This window comes from Schistocerca cancellata, chromosome 2, assembly GCF_023864275.1.
Source record: "Schistocerca cancellata isolate TAMUIC-IGC-003103 chromosome 2, iqSchCanc2.1, whole genome shotgun sequence".
Lineage (NCBI taxonomy): Eukaryota > Metazoa > Arthropoda > Insecta > Orthoptera > Acrididae > Schistocerca > Schistocerca cancellata.
The window spans coordinates 586552010-586573858 of NC_064627.1; the positions used below are offsets into that span (position 1 = coordinate 586552010).

The 21849-nt window shown below is 42.5% G+C and overlaps 1 protein-coding gene across 1 annotated transcript in view; it reads right to left on the bottom strand.

The window, feature by feature from the left end:
* Nucleotides 1-2410: 2410 nt before the first annotated feature.
* The window catches only part of LOC126156726 (uncharacterized), a 51524-nt gene continuing 32085 nt past the window's right edge, over nucleotides 2411-21849 (bottom strand). Inside the window, exons 2-4 of the mRNA XM_049916329.1 lie at nucleotides 16185-16443; nucleotides 13938-14148; nucleotides 2411-2659 (exon numbers count right to left, since the gene is read on the bottom strand). Coding sequence (XP_049772286.1) covers nucleotides 2411-2659; nucleotides 13938-14148; nucleotides 16185-16443 — 719 coding nt within the window. The remainder of the gene's footprint in view (nucleotides 2660-13937; nucleotides 14149-16184; nucleotides 16444-21849) is intronic.

A 21849-nucleotide genomic window follows, 5' to 3' on the forward strand; every position in this document is an offset into this window, starting at 1 on the left:
ACCACTGTGAATAGAGCATATATCTGCAGGATGCATTCTCATATGCTCCTGCTTGAATACGCGGTTGTAATGACGTGTATGATATCATTTTGCCAGTGTTCAACGCATTTTTGGTTTACGTAATGTGACCTGATCGAAGACAGCGAATATTCAGAAATACAAGCCGCCTTTTACAGATTTATGTTGTTTCTTTTTCCCATGAGAGTGTTGCAGGAATTTCGGCCAGTGCCGCATTGTGCTTATTGAACGACACAGATTCTGTTGGGAAAGGCTGACTTCTCAACCAGAGAAATTAAAAAAAAAACCTGTTGGTGTGTTGTATTATTAGCGTCAAAAGTGGTTTGCCTGAAAACTTTCAGACCATGTAGAAGTGTGGAAGGAAACGGAAGTTTCACGCATCACAGTACATTTATTACAAATACAGCAAATAGGACGCGCTAGTAACTAGTGACATCAGTATTTGCCAGCTTTGTGGTGATCCCTTAACATTCTAAATCCGGTCAACAGAAGTGCTCTTAAGCTTGTACTATTATGTAGGCTCTCGCTCGACAAGTAACCATTGTTTCTGATACTTCTTCCTTTAGTAATAGGTTAATAGCATTATTTAGAATATTACTCGAGCCCTCTGCACAATTCTTAACATGTCTTGCTCTTTTAATGGGAGTTTTATGCTCCATGATTTTTTCTGATTTTACGATCTGCTGCTGTTCATAGCCTTCTCTCAAGACAGTTAACTAAGCTGAAGAAATACACACAGAAGCCGGAACGTAAGTCGACGCCTCTCTCCACCTCCTTTACCACGCTCGATGAAGTAAGCCCGCGGCCTCTCAGATCTATAGTTAGAGAAGTGATTTATAATCTTTCATCAGAATGACAACATGTAACGACATGGGTTACAACGAAAACAAAAACAGTTTAATTTTGTCCTCTTTGTATCTTGGTTGGGACCTGTATAGAAACAAAGTAAAGGATATTTCCGTGTTGATACGGAGAGGGGTGAAGCAGTGGTAAGACACTAGACTAGGATGCGGGAGGACGACATTCCAAATCCCCATACGGCCATCCAGATTTATGTTTTCCACGATTTCCCTACATCTCTTAAGGTAACTTGCCTGTCAGTACGCTTAAACAAACCTTTTTTCTTTTTCTTTTTTAAACGATGTTTAGAACATTTCGAACAAAATGGTGGTTAAATGAACTGTATTGGACATCAGGTAGTTGTTTGAAAATCAGCTTAAAGATCTCTCAGTGTGCACCCACACCTATGTTTCAGCTGCTTTCACACACCAATGTTACCATTAGACACCTGTTCGAGAAACAAGTACTATACAACTGATTTTCAAGTTGGCAGCCCTGTTAGAAGATACACTTTGGGATGCTCTTATGTTTCCCCTATATAGTTCGGATCTTCGAGCATTGTTTTCCTTATAAACTTTTCTGTGGGTTGAGTTGTTAATATTTAAGTTATTACGCTTGTAACTTGTTTCAATGCAGCGCAGTAAGCAGGCGTGAAGTTCTAAAGTTGCTAGGATTATATTGCAGGTTTGATACTATGACTGTTGGCAACTGATTCCACGAAAATGGATTCAGCTAAAAATTGGGTCCTTGAGGCAATTAAACATGCCAGAATAACAAGGAGAAACAAGAAAAGGAAGAGAGAAGATGAGGAACATCTAAACCAAGAAGATTATGCAGCTGGAATGTATAAGGAACAGCGCAAGTGAGTCATAGAACATACGTATCTTTGAACTGAATCCAAAGTTTCTGACGTGTTTATTTCACGCACAAAAGAATCTACGTGAGCTAGAGATCTGAAATTTGGAGAAAAGTAGACTGCAGACACTAACGGCCTACCAACAGGAAGGAAAAGACATTCTTGTTCATCATAAAACGTAAAATTGATGTTGATTATCAGATATAAATATTCTAGAATAATAACTTGTAGCTGAGATGACATTATTGTAGTCTACTTTTTAGAGAGACATGTTCTTAATGTGCGCTTGAAGTTTCAAGCATATAGGCAAGATAATCAGTGCATAGATTTCAAGTATGGACCAACACACAAAAATGTATTTCACTGACCTTCACGATTAATTGTAGTTAAGCTAATGCGAGAGCTAATGTTATTAATACTATATCAAAATGTTCAGTAAGAAAGACTTCTACCCCCTACAATTTTTATCCTACTAAGCGTTCACGTTTTTAGTTAGAGTCATGTAAACTTTATGGAAATTATTATTTTTCCAGAAGCTTAGAGGCAAGTTACATTAAGGTAAATTTCAAGATGGTTCTTTCTAAAAGGACACGCGAACTTGAAGTCTGTCTCTAACGACATCGAGGCCCACAGGGCATTACATCCTATCTTACTTTCTTCCGTTTGCTTTTACGTCGATGCACAGTGCAGAGCTCACTACAGGCGCGTCTGCTGTGCGACAGTGTGGAACTGCGTCGGTGTGGCGCTCTGCTCTCGTGCGCTGCCCTGCGGTCTCGCTCGGTCGCCTCGCGTGTCCCGGCATGCTCTGCGCGGCGCGCCCGGCGTGCGCAGAATACCAGAGGCCGCCACGGCACGGCAGGTGGATTCGGCGCGCGGCGCGAGCAGCAGCAGGCACCCACGCCCAAAGGCCGCTCTGCTCTCCGCTGAGGCGTCCAGCACCGTACTCTCCCACGTATAGGCAGGTTATAGCATAGCTGAGTGCCTTATTTGAAGTGCAATAAGCTATGTTCAACGTAAACAAACTCTCGAGAATTTACGAATGGCTCAAATGGCTCTGAGCACTATGGGACTCAACATCTTAGGTCATCAGTCCCCTAGAACTTAGAACTACCTAAACCTAACTAACCTAAGGACATCACACACATCCATGCCCGTGGCAGGATTCGAACCTGCGACCGTAGCAGTCCCGCGGTTCCGGACTGCAGCGCCCAGAACCGCACGGCCACCGCGGCCGGCGAGAATTTACGGTCTATCGTTAATTTTTACTTGTTGACCGTCTAATTACAAATGAATGAAACACAGCTTTCGTGCCATACGCATATCGCCTTTATTCACTGCAAGACATTTTCAGTAGCCTGTAATATTTACATATTTTTACTATTTGGTTTATACAGGGTGTTTCAAAAATGACCGGTATATTTGAAACAGCAATAAAAACTAAACGAGCAGCGATAGAAATACACCGTTTGTTGCAATATGCTTGGGACAACAGTACATTTTCTGGCAGACAAACTTTCGAAATTACAGTAGTTACAATTTTCAACAACAGATGGCGCTGCGGTCTGGGAAACTCTATAGTACGATATTTTCCACATATCCACCATGCGTAGCAATAATATGGCGTAGTCTCTGAATGAAATTACCCGAAACCTTTGACAACGTGTCTGGCGGAATGGCTTCACATGCAGATGAGATGTACTGCTTCAGCTGTTCAATTGTTTCTGGATTCTGGCGGTACACCTGGTCTTTCAAGTGTCCCCACAGAAAGAAGTCACAGGGGTTCATGTCTGGCGAATAGGGAGGCCAATCCACGCCGCCTCTTGTATGTTTCGTATAGCCCAAAGCAATCACACGATCATCGAAATATTCATTCAGGAAATTAAAGACGTCGGCCGTGCGATGTGGCCGGGCACCATCTTGCATAAACCACGAGGTGTTCGCAGTGTCGTCTAAGGCAGTTTGTACCGCCACAAATTCACGAAGAATGTCCAGATAGCGTGATGCAGTAATCGTTTCGGATCTGAGAAATGGGCCAATGATTCCTTTGGAAGAAATGGCGGCCCAGACCAGTACCTTTTGAGGATGCAGGGACGATGGGACTGCAACATGGGGCTTTTCGGTTCCCCATATGCGCCAGTTCTGTTTATTGACGAAGCCGTCCAGGTAAAAATAAGCTTCGTCAGTAAACCAAATGCTGCCCACATGCATATCGCCGTCATCAATCCTGTGCACTATATCGTTAGCGAATGTCTCTCGTGCAGCAATGGTAGTGGCGCTGAGGGGTTGCCGCGTTTGAATTTTATATGGATAGAGGTGTAAACTCTGGCGCATGAGACGATACGTGGACGTTTGCGTCATTTGGACCGCAGCTGCAACACGGCGAACGGAAACCCGAGGCCGATGTTGGATCACCTGCTGCACTAGCTGCGCGTTGCCCTCTGTGGTTGCCGTGCGCAGTCGCCCTACCTTTCCTGCACGTTCATCCGTCACGTTCCCAGTCCGTTGAAATTTTTCAAACAGATCCTTTATTGTATCGCTTTTCGGTCCTTTGGTTACATTAAACCTCCGTTGAAAACTTCGTCTTGTTGCAACAACACTGTGTTCTAGGCGGTGGAATTCCAACACCAGAAAAATCCTCTGTTTTAAGGAATAAACCATGTTGTCTACAGCACACTTGCACGTTGTGAACAGCACACGCTTACAGCAGAAAGACGACGTACAGAATGGCGCACCCACAGACTGCGTTGTCGTCTATATCTTTCACATCACTTGCAGCGCCATCTGTTGTTGAAAATTGTAACTACTGTAATTTCGAAAGTTTGTCCGCCTGAAAATGTACTGTTGTCCCAAGCATATTGCAACAAACGGTGTATTTCTATCGCTGCTCGTTTAGTTTTTATTGCCGTTTCAAATATACCGGTCATTTTTAAAACACCCTGTATATTTTCACTATTTTTACTATTTGGTTTGTCTGCAAAAAATATGTACATATTCCAGGCCACTGAAGATGCCTTGCAGAGAATAAAGGTGAAACTCGTATGGCACGAAGATTGTGTTTCAATCAGTTGTAGTTAGACGGTCAACAAGTAAAAATTAATACTATACCGTGCTATTACACGCAAGACAGGACTACAAAAGTCTGGAGAATTTGTCAAGAGGTGCAGTACTTTTTGCAGACGCCGCGATATTCTGTAAATGAATACCTGCCTTTCATGGAACCTTAACTGTAAATAACGGCTTATTTAATCTACTATAACTATGAGGGGCGTTCAAAAATGGTTCAAATGTCTCTGAGCACTATGTGACTTAACTTCTGAGGTCATCAGTCCCCTAGAACTTAGAATTACTTAAACCTAACTAACCTAAGGACATCACACACATCCATTCCCGAGGCAGGATTCGAACCTGCGACCGTACCAGTCGCGCGGTTCCAGACTGTAGCGCCTAGAACCACTCGGCCACTCCGGCCGGCGAGGGGCGTTCAGTAAGCAATGCAACACACTTTTTTCTGGAGGCAAATGGTTTTATTCAGGATTCTAATGTACTCTACTATTCCCTGCTCGTTTGGCTACAAAACCGTATTTTTCAACATAATCTACGTTCAGTGTGATGGCCTTACGCAACCTTATTGAGAGGGCCTGTGTTATTCTGATCATTTCTAAACTGACACACAATATTTTAGCGCAACGCAATCTGACTTTTAATACTCCCTACAAAAGAATAGCCCTGACTAACAATAACCGATACCCTTCATGAATCACTTACCTCACAAAAATCTTCGTTACTCGAGCTACTGCAATACTGCGAGCGCCAATACTGCCAGCTAAATAAAAGATTCTAACTACTGAAGGCACTTTTTTTTCCTTTATTGAATTTCAATTCCCCCCGAAGGGGGCGGGCTGGCAGCAGCTTAGTATGCCGCTCTTCAGCCTACAGACTTTGTGAAAAAGATGAAGAGAATAAATAATAAAAACAGGCGATAAAATCGGAGACTTAAAGAGTAACATGGCGAAAAAAAATCGTGGAACTTAAAACAAAGAACAGAGGGATGATGACGCTAATAAAATACATACGAAGCAGACAGGTAAAACAATAGACAGACAATAAAAAAAAACACGGCGACAGTCTGGTTTCTGTTCGCAAAAGACATAAAATTCATACCTAGCGACAGCATGGTTTCTGTTCGCAACATGAGAAAGACGAACAACACTGAACAGTCACTGGAACACTGCACTAAAAAGTTGGCAAATGTGACATACCACAGCCGAGAGTAGGTGGGGGGAAACTGGACAGATGATGGGAAAATAAAAAAGGGGGGAAGAAGAGTAAAAGCGAAGGGGGGGGAGCCGGGAAAGGAGCTGATGGAGGATGAGGACCCATAAGAGGGGTGGGGGGGCGCTGGGCAGACGCGACAGGGAGTGGGGTAGGCACAGGAGGGGAATACAAAAGGACTTGGGGGCGGGAGAAGGGGGATAGGGAGTGGTTTAGTGGGGAGAAAACAGGACGGAAGGGGGGAAGAGGGAGCCCAGGGAAAGGACAGAGGAAAGGAGGGGGAGGGAGGATCAGAGTTGATCGGAGGGATAAATGGAGGGAGAGAGGGCATCATTCAGGAGGGGGAGTTGATGGAAACCACCTTGGGAAAGGAGATGTAGGGTGTAGAGATGGAGGGTAGGGGGGACACAATGGTGAAGACGTGGCAGGGGGTGGGGATGGGAGAGAAGAGGAGCAACCAGGGGGTGAGGGGGTTCAAGACGGTGGATATGTTCGAGGAATAGGAGCAGATGGGGGAAAGGAATGAGATCATAGAGGATCTGCATGGTGGACGGGAGGCGTATACAGAAGGCGAGGCGGAGTGCATGACGCTCAAGGATCTGGAGGGACTTATAGAATTTGGGGGGGGGGGGCAGATATCCAGGCAGGACTGGCATAACAGACGATGGGACGGATTAAGGATTTGTAGGTGTGGAGGATGGTAGAGGGGTGCAACCCCCATGTCCGGCCAGAGAGGAGTTTGAGGGGTCGGAGGCGGTTGTGGGCTTTGGATTGGATGGAGCGGAGATGAGGGATCCAGGTGAGGTGACGGTCAATGATGAGGCCAAGGTAGGTGAGGGTGGGGGTGAGGCGGACAGGACGGGCGCAGACAGTAAGGGAGAAATCCAGGAGCCGGAAGGAGCGAGTGGTATGACCTACGATGATTGCCTGGGTCTTGGAAGGGTTGAGTTTCAGGAGTCACTGGTTACACCATGCAGCAAAAAGGTCAAGGTGATTCTGGAGAAGGCGTTGGGACCGTTGGAGGGTAGGAGCGAGGGCGAGGAATGCGGTGTCATCAGCATATTGCAAGAGGTGTACTGGAGGGGGGGGGGAGGGCTGAAGGCACTAACTGCTGATAGGCATATAGTTAGCAAATGAAAGATTTTGATAGAGAACAAACATTGTATTTACCTTGATAGTGCTCAAAAGTCATAATATACAGGGTGGTCCATTGATCGTGACCGGGCCAAATATCTCACGAAAAAAGCGTCAAACGAAAAAAAACTACAAAGAACGAAACTTGTCCAGCTTGAAAGGGGAAACCAGATGCTTGGCCCGCTAGATGGCGCTGCCATAGGTCAAACGGATATCAACTGCGTTTTTTTAAAAATAGGAACCCCCATTTTTATTACATATTCGTGTAGTACGTAAAGAAATATGAATGTTTTATTTGGACCACTTTTTTCGCTTTGTGATAGATGACGCTGTAATAGTCACAAACATATGGCTCAAAATTTTAGATGAACAGTTGGTAACAGGTAGGTTTTTTAAAATTAAAATACAGAACGTAGGTACGGTTGAACATTTTATTTCGGTTGTTTCAGTGTGATACATGTACCTTTCTGAACTCATCTTTTCTGAGAACGCATGCTGTTATAGCGTGATTACCTGTAAATACCATATTAATGCAATAAATGCTCAAAATAATGTCCGTCAACCTCAACGCATTTGGCAATACGTGTAACGACATTCCTCTCAACAACGAGTAATTCGCCTTCCGTAATGTTCGCAAATGCATTGACAATGCGCTGACGCATGTTGTCAGGCGTTGTCGGTGGATCACGATGGCAAATATCCTTCAACTTTCCCCACAGTAAGAAATCCGGGGACGTCAGATCCGGTGAACGTGCGGGCCATGCTTCGACGACCAATCCACCTGTCATGAAATATGCTATTCGATACCATTTCAACCGCACGGGAGCTATGTGCCGGACATCCATCATGTTGGAAGTACATCGCCATTCTGTCATGCTGTGAAACATCTTGTAGTAACATCCGTGAACATTACGTAGGAAATCAACATACATTGCACCATTTAGATTGCCATCGATAAAATGGAGGCCAATTATCCTTCCTCCCATATTGCCGCACCGTACATTAACCCGCCAAGGTCGCTGATGTTCCACTTGTCGTAGCCATCGTGGATTTTCCGTTTCCCAATAGTGCATATTATGCCGGTTTTCGTTACCGCTGTTGGTGAATGACGCTTCGTCGCTAAATAGAACGCGTGCAAAAAATCTGTCATCGTCCCGTAATTTCTCTTGTGCCCAGTGGCAGAAGTGTACACGAAGTTCAAAGTCGTCGCCATGCAACTCCTGGTGCATAGAAATATGGTACGGGTGCAATCGATGTTGATGTACTATTCTCAACACCAACGTTTTTGAGATTCCCGATTCTCGCGCAATTTGTCTGCTACTGATGTGCGGATTAGCCGCGACACAGCTAAACACCTACTTGGGCAACATCATTTGTTGCAGGTCGTGGTTGACGTTTCACATGTGGCTGAACACTTCCTGTTTCCTTAAATAACGTAACTATCCGCCGAACGGTCCGGACACTTGGATGATGTCGTTCAGGATACTGAGCAGCATACATAGCACACGCTCTTTGGGCATTTTGATCACAATGGCCATACATCAACACGATATCAACCTTTTACGCAATTGGTAAACGGTCCATTTTAACACGGGTAATGTATCACGAAGCAAATACCGTCCGCACTGGCGGAATGTTACGTGATACCACGTAGTTATACGTTTGTGACTATTACAGCGCCACCTGTCACAAAGCGAAAAAAGTGGTCCAACTAAAACATTCACATTTCTTTAGGTACTACACGAATGTGTAATAAAAAATGGGGGCTCTACTTTAAAAAACGCAGTTGACATCCGTTTGATCTATGGCAGCGCCATCTTGCGGGCCAGCCATAGCGCCATCTGGTTTCCCCCTTCAAGCTAGACGAGTTTCGTTCTTTGTAGTTTTTTCGTTTGATGCTTATTTCGTGAGATATTTGGCCCGGTCACTATCAATGGACCACCCTGTATATGTATTCTTGACATCTATTTTGACAAATTTCCTTTTTCTGACTGACACACGTCCAGATCGTCCGCTCAAAACTCTAGCATCTCTCTCCCCACATCCAGCACTGCTGGTGGCTCACCTCCAACTGCACAACTCTAAAGCGAATATTCTAACAATGAGTCCAACGAGCCACAGACTGCACACAGCGCAGTCAGCGATTTTCATACAGAGCACTAAGTGGCGTTACCAACATAAAACCCTGAACAGCCGACTTACACTTCTTACGCTGCATTATTTAAATGTGATAACCACTGGCGCTGTTAATAATTAATAAAGACATCACGACCTTAAAGAAACCAAGATAACAATAGTACTCTAACACTCTTTGCCTAGTGCATCGTTTAACTATAGTAACAGCCAGCAAAAACTCTGTTTATTGTTAACAAGAAATGTAATCGTTGAAATGACCACACACAAGGTGCTGACTAACCACTAATACGCACTTTTCGGCCAGTCCCTTAGTAGCTGTCTGTAATGCTCACTGTTACCTGGAGTTTGTAAGCAGACAGTGCAAGAGGTTGTCACCAGTATTTGACCGATTCCTCCTACCAACGTCCTGGGTTACATATGAAACAACTCTACAGTTTATCACCATACTGTTGACACTAATCCACCTGTCGGACGAGAACGTTAAGCTCGGCAACTCCCACTGGTACTATTAGAGAAGAATGCGGTACTCACGACACAGGTTTCCATTCCTGACTTTCCTTACTGTTTCATAGTCATCATTATCCGTAACAGTCCAAAAGGAAACTAGACACGGCAACCACTCACCACAGTCACGACAGATACATAAAATTAGTACCCTACGATGACGGAAGAGGACAACCCTACACGTAATTTGAGCACATCCCACCGAAACCCCTGAAACTGGTTCGAAGCTTTCGGATTATAACTAATAACTAGGCAACCACCCTCCGCTGGAATTAGCTACTCGAAAGTGTAAGCAATGAGCTAAATCATCTGGAACTTAATCACACATTTCAAATATATACTTACATGGCTAAGCTCAGAAATTTGGTCCCTTCACTATTACACTCCTGACACACAGAATTTACGACTCCAATGGAGACTGATTTGGACATTGTCCTGTGACGGAATTTTCCTTAGGCCTACTTATTTTCTTCTGTTTCTTTTATTTTATTAATGTCATCTATGTCCTATAAGATATTTAAATTCGTGTACATATGTATCTGTTGTCGTGTGAGTGCTATGCCCGAGGAAATTAATATTAATTGAGAAGAAGAAAAGTGCTCTTTTCTTCTGTTTTTCGTGATTGATAGCACGAAAGGCACGATACGTTCAAGCAGAAGAGAGTCAGATTAATTGTCGGTGTGGAAGATTGTATAAAAGCGCAGACTGCCGAAAGTCGAGTAGTAATATTTAAAAAAGGAAAAAAATGGCTGGGGTTCACTTGATGAACTACTGTAAGACCTGCTTTGACGCTGGAGTGCGCACACGATCTTCAACCACACGTTATTCTGAGCGGCGCATGGGCCAAACATTTCTGTTCGTGAAAATTTCGCTTTTGAGTCACACTTTGGGACTTTAACTTTATTCGGTGGTTTTGCAGGCTTTTACGATTTCTCGAGCGCGTTTCTGTGAAATTGTAATCCAGTTGTGGAGCTAGTCGGATGTTAGAGTTCGTCAAGAGTTAGCCACAGTCTGAACTTGCATGAAATCGTGGGTTGACAAACAGTCGGGACTAGCAATTAATCGTGAGATGATGAACAGCCGAGACTTATATTAAATCTACGATTGACGAACATTTGACTTACTCGGAGAATCTGCGCTCGGAGCTTAGGAATTTTGTAGTGTCACCTTACACTACAAACCTTAATATATTTTAAGCCCACTTGGTACGGGACGTTCATGTTACCACCATCTTAGGCTCACTGTAGGCAGCAGTGAACAGTGTTTGTGAAATTTGCTTAAATAAATTTCAGTTTTATAACAAACAATTTGTCTCGGCTATAATGTGTCACAGTAGCTAGCTATTTCACTATGATTTATTTGTGCACTTACAGGAAATGGGTGCAGTTACTTTATTACTTTAACAGAAAGCGGCGGATGCAGCCAACCCCCTACACAACATAAAGTCATAGACAATAGTTTGGCTGCATTCCAGTTCAGTCATAGCCCAGGAGGCTACAATTTGGTTGTATCAACTTAATATGTAGCGCTGCAATAAAGACTTCTTTCTTTTATCTGGTGAGACAACCTACACACACAGACATAAACACAACTTTGCAATATTTTCTGGGAGAATGAACCACATTGTTTCAAATTAGAAAGAGGCTTACCTTCCCAACTCCACGCTTCCGAATTTCTGGGAGGTTTCTCTTCATCATTGGCGAATTCTAGTACTTGAAATTTCCTACCAAATGTTCTCAATTGTGCATAATCAAGAGTTCGCTGCGGAATAACTGATCCATTAAATTTTGGGAATCCAGCAGCAAAAACGCTATTTCCTTTTCTTCTTCTTCTTCTTCTTTTTACTCTTTTTCTTCTTCTGCTCATATTTCGGTCGTTTACTTTCGGTTATCTTCATAGTAATCCGACAGACTGAAGCTACAATACTCGTTTCATCGTTTTAAACTACACATTCGTGCTGGACCAAGAACGTAATTAGCAAAGATAGTGGTCTCAACCTGAACAAATTGTAGAATCCGGCACTTTTTTAAAATAAGCTCGCAAAGTTCAGCTAATAGGGACGCATAGATATTGCGGTATAGATCGACAATGTGTTCACAGATTCAATTTATGCTTATTGCTTGCGCCGATCAATGTCTTTGGCGATATTGTATCTCTGGTTTAAAACGACGGAACGAGTACTGTAGCTTCAGTATTTCGGCTCGCTCTAAAGATGGTCGAAAGGTATACGGTCGAAATATTACGAGAAGAAGAAACAGAGTTAATGCGGCTGCACTCACGAAATTTAATGGACCTTCCAGAATTGCGTCCACATCCACCCCACTGCGTTATTTGGCCGAAAAAATCTACAACAGGCCACCAAGCTCTCATGTTAGGGAATGAAAGACGTAGAAAAATGTAAAAAAAGCTCTATGGATCTCTCATCCGGCTGTAATCTAACAACAAATTTTCGGTAACCAACCACAAGGTCGTTAACGAGAGGGCTTATATTCAGTAAAGTGCACATTAGAATCTTTATTCGCATATTCTGTGAATACCCATTCCATAACCTTCACAAACGTACAACTAAAGATTAGACAGCACCTCAACAACACAAGTACTCTGACAATCCTCTGACACAACCTATGGACCTACTTTTTATTTCCTATTAAATGAGTTTACATGTGTGAGTGTTACTTAGGAGAGTCGTTCAATAAGTAATGCAAACCTTTTTGCTTGGCAGTTTCGATTGAAATATTGCAGAATTTGTTGTGGGATCTCATGGAATATTCTCGCTTCAGCCCCTGTAGTTTCATGAAGTTTCCATAGGTAGCGCCGCAACATTTAACCTTCAAAATGGCATCTGTAATGAAGGTGCGTTCAAAGCAGAGAGCTGCTACTGAGTTTCTTTTTGTAGAAAACCAGAGCATCGCAGTTATTCTTAGACGGTTGCGGAATGTCCACGCAGACCTGGTAGTGAACATAAACACGGGAAGTCTTTGGATGTGGCGTCTTTCATCATAGCAACAAGATCTCGCAAACCTGTCTGATCTCCCACAATCAAACACCTCGCTGCACAACTGGACGCCCCTGTTGATAGTGCCCAACTATCAGTTGGGCTAGTCAAAGGTGTATGACCGCTGGGTTCGTCGTCGCTTGACAAAAGACCATAAAGGGCAACGAAGGACCATCTGTGCGGAATTGCTTGCGAGCTACGATGCTGATCGTGTCAATTTTTTGACGCAAATCGTCACAGGTGATGAAACATAGGATCATCACTTCGAACCGAAAACAAAACGGCAGTCCATGGAGTGGCGCCAATCACCTCCCCTCCGAAGAAAAAAATTCAAAGCCGGTAAAGTTATTGGGACTGTCTTCTGGGTTTCTGAAGGGGTTATTCTGTTCGATGTCCTTCTTCTTGATGCAATGATTAATTGTGAAGTGTACTGTGCTACCCTCAGGAAATTGAAGAAACAGCTTCAGAGCGTTCGTCGCCACAAAAATGTAAACGAACTTCACCTCCATGACAACTGAAGGCCTCACAGAAGTGTGCAAACCAGAGAGGAACTGAAAAAACTTCATTGGACTGTTCTTCGTCATCCACTCGACAGCCCAGATGTCGCACCTTCCGAGTGCCATCTGTTTGACCCAATGAAGAATGCACTCCTCGGGCAGCAGTATGTGGATGACGGGGAGATTACTGATACGTCGACTGGTAGTGTGGTACCATGCAGGCATACAGGCAGTCCCGGGAAGGTTGCGTAGGGCCGTCACACTGAACGGAGATTATATTGAAAAATAGATAGCCGAAACAGTGGGAAATAATATGGTGTATCGGAATCCTGAATAATACCAACCTGCTTTCGAAAAAAATGTGTTGCATTACTTATTGAACTCCCTCGTAATTGATTGAGCATCTGAGTGTGTTCATATTGTGAGTTCACTCCTGACGTCCAATTATTTATAGCAGCGGGATGAGCAGTTAAAAAAGAAAATAGTTCTAAGTGTCATTAACTTCAGTGTCTTCTCCGAGCATTCAGCAACTGGCAACTGGTGCTACTACATTTACATGAGAGGATGTTAATTACACATACGAGGAGCTGTGAAGGTTTTGTTGTTATTAGAACCATTTAAGGCACTATTGTGTTAAGTCTTGTGTCGTTACTCGTAGAATGTAGACTGGGCCGTAGTACGGTACCTGCAGCCAGATGGTGTGGTCGTCGTCGAGGCCGAGCTCCTGCGCGACGTCAGCGGCGGTGGTGGTGAGCGACAGGTAGACGAGCGAGCCGCGGTCGTCGTCGCCCACGAAGACGCGCACCCAGCCACAGCCGTCACCCACCGATACGCCGGATCGCTGCCGGCCTCTCTGCCGCCGCTCTTCAGCGTCTGTTCCGCTGACTGGCTGACTGCTGCAAGCGCAGGTGACTCACTTTCTGTATCTCCAAAACTACAACAGTATGTTTGAGTGTTGAACAAATGAAGCTTCCTGTAACTCTGCCATTTAAATAGAAAAGGTGAAACCGTCAGACCATAATACTAACACGTAACATAACATCGCAGTACACAGATGTCTGTCAAACCAAATATTTTATTATATTCGCTTGTTTGTCCTTTGATGTATACCGCTGGCCACTGCAATTGCAACACCGACGAGATGGCATGCAAAACTTGGAGTTGCTACCGGGCACGAAGTTTCAGTCCATAAGTTGTATGATAGGTTTTTTTATATTTTTCTGTGCGTGATAATGTGACCTGACATCTCTTGACACCGTTGAATAAAGACAACAGTATCACGAAATATACTATTTAAGCCATACATGACAATCACAGATACAAATAAGACACACATCTTTACTGGAAAGAAATAAAATTTTGTAAGCCATCATGGCTTTCAGTAAGCTTTCTGCCGGTGGCCACATTAATGCATTCCTTTTTCGTACACTGATTTGGCAGGAGCAAACACTGCTGCCTCGCTGCAGTTGCTGAGTGTCCACATCATGCAAGGACATATCAGAAGCAGAAGGTTGAAGTCATCTACAGATATGTAATAGGAACAGAGTGTTACCATGGAGCATTAATTGTTGGCAATACTTGCAGTGATTCAAAGTGCTCTACCTAGATCTAGTGGCAATCACGTACTGAGCTGATGCTAATTTATCTACTGAATGGGCCGCGCGGTATTAGCCGAGCGGTCTTAGACGCCGCAGTCATGGACTGTGCGGCTGATCCCAGCGGAGGTTCGAGTCCTCCCTCGGGCATGGGTGTGTGTGTTTGTCCTTAGGATAAATTAGGTTAAGTAGTGTGTAAGCTTAGGGACTGATGATCTTAGTAGTTAAGTCCCATAAGATTTCACACACACATTCTATTGAATGACCATTGCAGTGTAAATCTCAAAGATATGAGATGAGCGTCTTGTATGGAAACAAATTTGTTTCATTCACTCTTGGTACTTGTTGTTCATAACAGAAATACGAAATTTAATTTGAAGTCTGTGGCTTACAGCCGGCCGGGGTGCCCGAGCGGTTCTAGGCGCTACAATCTGGAACCGCGCGACCGCTACGGTCGCAGGTTCGAATCCTGCCTCGGGCATGGATGTGTGTGATGTCCTTAGGTTAGTTATATTTAACTAGTTCTAAGTTCTAGGGGACTGATGACCACTGCAGTTGAATCCCATAGTGCTCAGAGCCATTTGAACCATTTTGTGGCTTACATTTAGTACTGATCGTTTGTGTCTCTGGTTTATTTTTCCGGCAGCGTTAGTAGTGGGCTAACAGTGATACACAGCGGTATAAGTAGCTTTATTGATTAAGAGTTGATCGGTTTACAGAATGCAATGGAAGGGCGCATGATGACGCTATGCTGACGTTACAGTACTGTGTCTCAGGTTGTTGCCTTATTTTGTGTTTTCTATTGCACGTTCTGGTGATGCCATATCAAAAGTTTTATCCCTGTTGCGAAGGCGTTTCACCAGACACAAACTTAATAAATCGTCATGACACTATTACTCTGGAAGGAACGACCGGAGACTGTATCCCTGAACAACCTCCAAAGTTTTGTCGGTGGAGTTCAGATTCATCTCGTACAGAATTTCAAAAGAAAACCATCCTCAGAATTTTTGCATGCAGGTGATGGATCGACTGTAAAGTACGCAATAAAGCGAAGGCAAATGCGTTAAGATTATACAATTATATTATATTATACAATTGTATTATTGATAGATTCATGAACGCGATAGCAGTGCGCAGTTATGTAAAGCAAAATTGTCGGAGGTCCGTTGTTGGAATGAAATGTGCTACAACTTCAGCTGTTAACAAAGCAGAACAGAAAGATGAATAAAAGAAAATGATTTCGACAACTGAAAACATGACGGAAAATGTTCCTATGGAATATTGCAGTGGCCACTGAGCTGATGGGAAGTCACTGCAGTTTGCGGAAGTGTGCCTACCTGTTGGATGGCGGCTGAGGCTCGTTCTGCTCTCGACAGCTCTCCGTGCCGTCCGGAGACACCCGGCGGGCGTCGGTGGAGCAAACCCGAACATCGACGTGCACATCGACGGTCGTCCTGCCCCGGGGACCGGCCTCTGCCTGCTGCTGCTGCTGCTGCTGCTGCCGGCGGTCGCTCGGAGCGTCGGTCGCAGGGCGCGTGCTGTCGGCGACTGCTTGTAGCGTCCCGCTGCCAGACTCCTCCTCACTGTCTACGCACGCTGTAGGGACATATTACAGACTCACTCATTAACTACTACCACAATCTATTTCGCTGTTTCCCACCAGCATCAGCAAATGACTGGTATGCTGCAGATTTTTTTCCGAGGTGAAGATTTCGCGCCATTTCAGTCGGAGGCTCCTAGTTCCTCCTGGGGAGTGGCGACCGCGGGAAGTTGGAATGAAGGGTCGAGTTGACAGCCTTCTGTTTCCGTAAAGAGGTTATAGTTTATCTGCCTCCGTAACCGAGGTCGCTAAAGCACCCCTGTGCTTTAGCACTCGACTCGGAGGTAAGGCGGTTCGAAAACTGGTGACGGATGAAACTTTCACTGCCAGTAGTTGACTGGGAGGGGAGAAGAGGTGTGTTGTAAAATTTCTGATCACCAGTCTTTGTGCCAGTGCCTCTCTTTGGCGATGAAATAGGTTCTAATGGGTTCGCAACACAGTTTTACAACGAAAGGGCGTCGGTAACGTTTCCATTGTGAGTAAAACCGATGTCAAGTTAATCGGTCTATTTTTTCAGAGGGACGTTTGTTAAAAAATATGTTGGCAGTCCTGGTTCTGCTCTGTAAATTATATCGAAATGTTCAAATGGCTCTAAGCACTATGGGACTTAACATCTGAGGTCATCAGTCCTGTAGACTTAGAACTACTTAAACCTAACTAACAGCCGACCGCGGTGGACGACAAGTTCTAGGCGCTTCAGTCTGGAACCGCGCGACTGATACGGTCGCAGGTTCGAATCCTGCCTCGAGCATGGATGGGTGTGATGTTCTTCGGTTAGTTAGGTTTAAGTTGTTCTAAGTTCTAGGGGACTGATGACCTTAGATGTTAAGTCCCATAGTGCTCAGAGCCAGTTGAAACTAACTAACTTAGGGGAATCACACACATCCATGCCCGAGGCAGGATTCGAACCTGCGACCGTAGCAGCAACGCCGTTCCGGACTGAAGCGCCTGGAACCGCTCGGCCACAGCGGCCGGCAAATTATATCGATGCAATAGAATGTTTACACATTGGACGTGTTTTTATTACTGAGTATCTTCCTTTGTTAATTTGTTAAAATGATCACAAAACGAATCGGGTATGTAAACTAAGAAAGGAAAAAAGTAATTAATTAAGGATGAGGAAACGTAATAGTTTTGCAGGAGAAATATTATTAAATCTGATGGACTCCAAGGACAAGGTTTTGACACTCATACAGGAAAGGAACGCGCCATCTAAAACAATGGTCGAAGCATATAAATAAGTGTAACGCATTTACTGTGTAACCAACTATAATTATATAGTGTCAAAAGAACATTCATGAAAATGACCGAAAATGTCAATTTTCAGTTTATTTTTTATTTATTAGTGGAACCCATGGACAATAAGTTCCGAAAGTTTCAATGATGAAATCTTATCCGAGGAGACTGAAAAGTAATTAAATGTGTGACACGATCTTCCTGCCACGTCCACTTTTTGAAGCGACCCTTCAACACTAGCTGGGTGAACAAAGAATCCGTGGATTACTATCAATCAAACTTGCATGGGATGCATCTAGAAGACTGTTACTCTTTGCTTTCATAGATCTTCTGTGACTCTTTTCCGTATCTTAGAAACAATAACAAACCAGCTGCTTTGTTTATGAAGAAACAGTTGTTATCTTTCCACTTTTTCATCTTACACAATTGTCAGAATTGTAAATTATCTTACAATTTTTGTATTTAATGATAGGAAAGTAAGTAGGACAAATGTATTAGAAAGAATAGTCTTTAAGATGGGAAATTTTACTCAAGACAGCTTGAGAAAAATGGATTTACAGTGTCTCTCTACAGCTAAAATGTCAGTTGAAGACCTAGTAAATGAAAGAAGCAAAAAACCTGCAGAGATGTAGTGTAGCGAAATTTCGAAATTTTGGTAAGTTGTATGGGACCAAACTGCTAAGGTCATCAGTCACTAAGGTAAAACACTACTTAATCTAACTTACGCTAAGGACAACACACACAGACACACACACACACACATACTCGAGGGAGGACTCGAACCTCCGACGGGAGGACCCTCGCAAACCGTGACAAGGCGTCTTTAGCCCGCGCGGCCACTCCACGTGGCAGTCTTGTAGGGAAAGAGGATCAAGAGCACAAATCTGGGGCCTTCTGAAGAGGTAACACAAGAAAAAATTAGCTTGTACTTTAAATTGCATTTCCTTAAAATTATTTTTTTTCAATTTTATGTACATTTTTGTCCAAATCTGTGAAGGCTAGAAAAATGAAATTTTGTATACTTACTTCTACAAGTCCAATAAAAGTTCTCTCAAGAGTAAAATTTGAAATTCTGAGTGTAACCTGAGATATAAAGCAAAGTATTTGGAAATTTGCATGAATTTTATATGATAATTAGAGAATTACAATTAAAAAATTATGAAAGTACTCAAGAAACCTCATAAGAGAAGCTTATTACATGCAAAGAGATTAAATAGAGAAAATTTTGTAGAAGTATCTTGAATAAATTCCGAGAAAAATTACGAATTTCATTTTTTGAAAATTAATTTTTAAATACTATAAATGAAAGTTAAGTGTACAATCCAATGAACTTAGCAGTAAATGTGTTAATTTCATTGCCGTATCTTCAAAATTGTGGCTTTGGTATATCTTTTAAACAGTGTGCGTTTTCCATGAAGTTCCCCCCTTAATACTCCAGTGATAATTTTCTTTCCATAAACTATAATATATATTTACGAGTCTAACATCGTTTTTTAAATATTTGCAAGAGTAATAGTATCAGAGGTTCTGTGGATCAAAATTCTCACTAGCTTTCAAGCAATGAGTACAAAGGATGATCAAAATTTGTTCACACGGAACTCATTGATACACATGAAATTTAACACCGTCCATCACTGGAAGAAGAACCTAAAAAAAAAAAAAAAAATAAAATAAAATAAAAAAAAATGCAGCATTCAAATGATTAAAATGCCTTGTTTCAGGAGATGATAATCAGTGGCAGGAGGTATGCTTCAAAGCGTTTTTGTCAATAATTTCTGTATTTTAAAACACACAAAGCAAACCAGATAGTTGAGTTTTCCGATTAAAAGTTGATGACACACAGAGGGTATGCGTTAGTGCCCAAGATTTAGTGATGAAACAAGAATGTTGGTACGTAAGCATATCAGCTTATTTACAACAAAATCCACTCATTGTAGCAGCAGTTCTTCTAAGTAACTGATTTTATGTGTTAATAGACTCAGCAGAAACATCCAAATTTGAAAGTTAGTTACCAACTTGGTTACCAATTATAATGAAAATTTCAAATTATTATTGGGGCAGCAAGAATAAATTCTGGTTGTACACGTGGACAACTGAAACAAAAACTGAAAAGACCCCATCTCAGTGATGTAAACAAAAGATGTGAAGCTGCAGAACTCAGTGTCAGCTTACAAAGAAGTAAAATCGGTTGTATTCCATACGAAAAAGGGAAGTGAGTATGGAAATAAACATCCTAGTTCTCAGCAATTGTAGTAGAGTGTAAGCAGACTATGCAGCTGCCTGTTTCTCCGGCTCAAGAATTGTTTTATGTGTGGCAGTTAACAGTGAGTCTATTTTATATTCATCACATCAAATGAAGTGTTGCCGTTTTGTATCTGTATCATGAGGAAGTTGCTAGGAAAATCTCTCACGAAGTTTGTTCTTTCTTATTCGATTGGAAAATTTATTGGAAAACGTGCTATCTGAACTGAGAGCTACATATATTCCGATAACTGCGCGTGTCAGAAGGAAACCACCTATTTATTAGATTCTTATTATGATGCAGTACGATTCAAGAGAACTGAATATTTTTTTCCAATACGTGGACATTCTTATATGTCCTATGACAGGGACTTAAGCGTGATTAAGAGAGTCTTGAAAAATAATGATTATTTGTATAGTACTCATAAAATAATAAAACTTACTGATAGTAGCGGTGCAGAAAAACAAATACACTGGTAAAGAAATACATGATTCAAAAGCAATCACAGATTACAGATTTTGGTTGTTACACTACTGACAGAAAGTACATTTCTGCAGATACTGTCGAAAACTCAGTGCCTCTAGAGCATAAAATTCAGTTTCTCATAATGTAATTTCACCATTTCATTTACAGGTCAGACGTTCGAGGTTGTGTGCTAGCTTCATGTATTTTACATCTAAACCTACATCTACTCCTCCATCTCCATCTCCATCTTTACTCTGCAAACCACTGTGAAGTGCGTGGTGGAGGGTACGTACTATTCTACTAATTCCACAAGCTGTGACATTGTCGCGAATAAAACAGTGACCCGTATATACAATGAGATTCCTTTAATTTACGTCTATGGTCGCAAATTTTTTGTTAACAGATTACCGGTTTCGGTCTATAATGACCATCATCAGATCTTTGTTATTATAAACAGATCTGATGATGGTCATTATAGACCGAAACTGGTAATCTGTTAACAAAAAGTTTGTGACAATAGACGTAAATTAAAGGAAACTCATTGTACTAATTATCTGGGCTGTCTTCCGTTCCATTCACGTGTGGATAGCTGGAAGAATGATTGCTTAAATGCGTTATCGCGTATTGTAATTACTCTAATGTTGTCTTACCGGAAAGTACGGGAGTGATACATAGACAATTATAATATGTTTCTAGAGTCGTCACATAAAGTTGGTTCTGTAAACTTTCCAAGCTAGTTCTCACGGGATAGTTTGTGTCTATCTTCAAGCGTCTGCCAGTTCAGATCTTTCAGCAGCTTCGCAACACTCTCCCACGGTTAGAACATACTTGTGACAATTCGTGCTGTCCTTTGTATCCGTTCAAGATTTACTTTTGATTCTATTTGGTACGGGTACCATATACTCAGACAATATTCTAGAACGGAACTCCTTCGTAGACTGATTACTAATTACATTTCCCTTGTATTCTGCCTGTGAATCGCAGTCTGCCAACTACTTTACCTACGAATGAGGTTGTGTGATCATTATATTTCATATCTCTACGAATTGTTACACTCAGGTATTTCTACGAGCTGACCGATTCCATTTGTGACTCATTGATATTATTGTCATAGGCTAGCTACTACGTTTTTTCGTTTCGCGGAGTGCACAACTTTATATTTCTGGACTTTTAAAGCAAGTTGCCAGTCTTTGCACAACTTTAAATTCTTATCAAGATTTGACTGAGTATTTGCGCGGTTTCTGTCACATGAAACGTCCTTATAAATAACTTCATCGCCTGCGAAAAGCCTGAGATTACTATTAATATTGTCCTCAAGGTCATTAATATACAGCGTAAACATCAATGACCTCAACACACTTCCGTGTGGCCTCCCGAAGTTACTTTTAAGTCTATCGATGACTCCCCATCCAAGACAACTTGCTTCATTCTCTCTACCAAAAAACCTTCAAACCAGTCA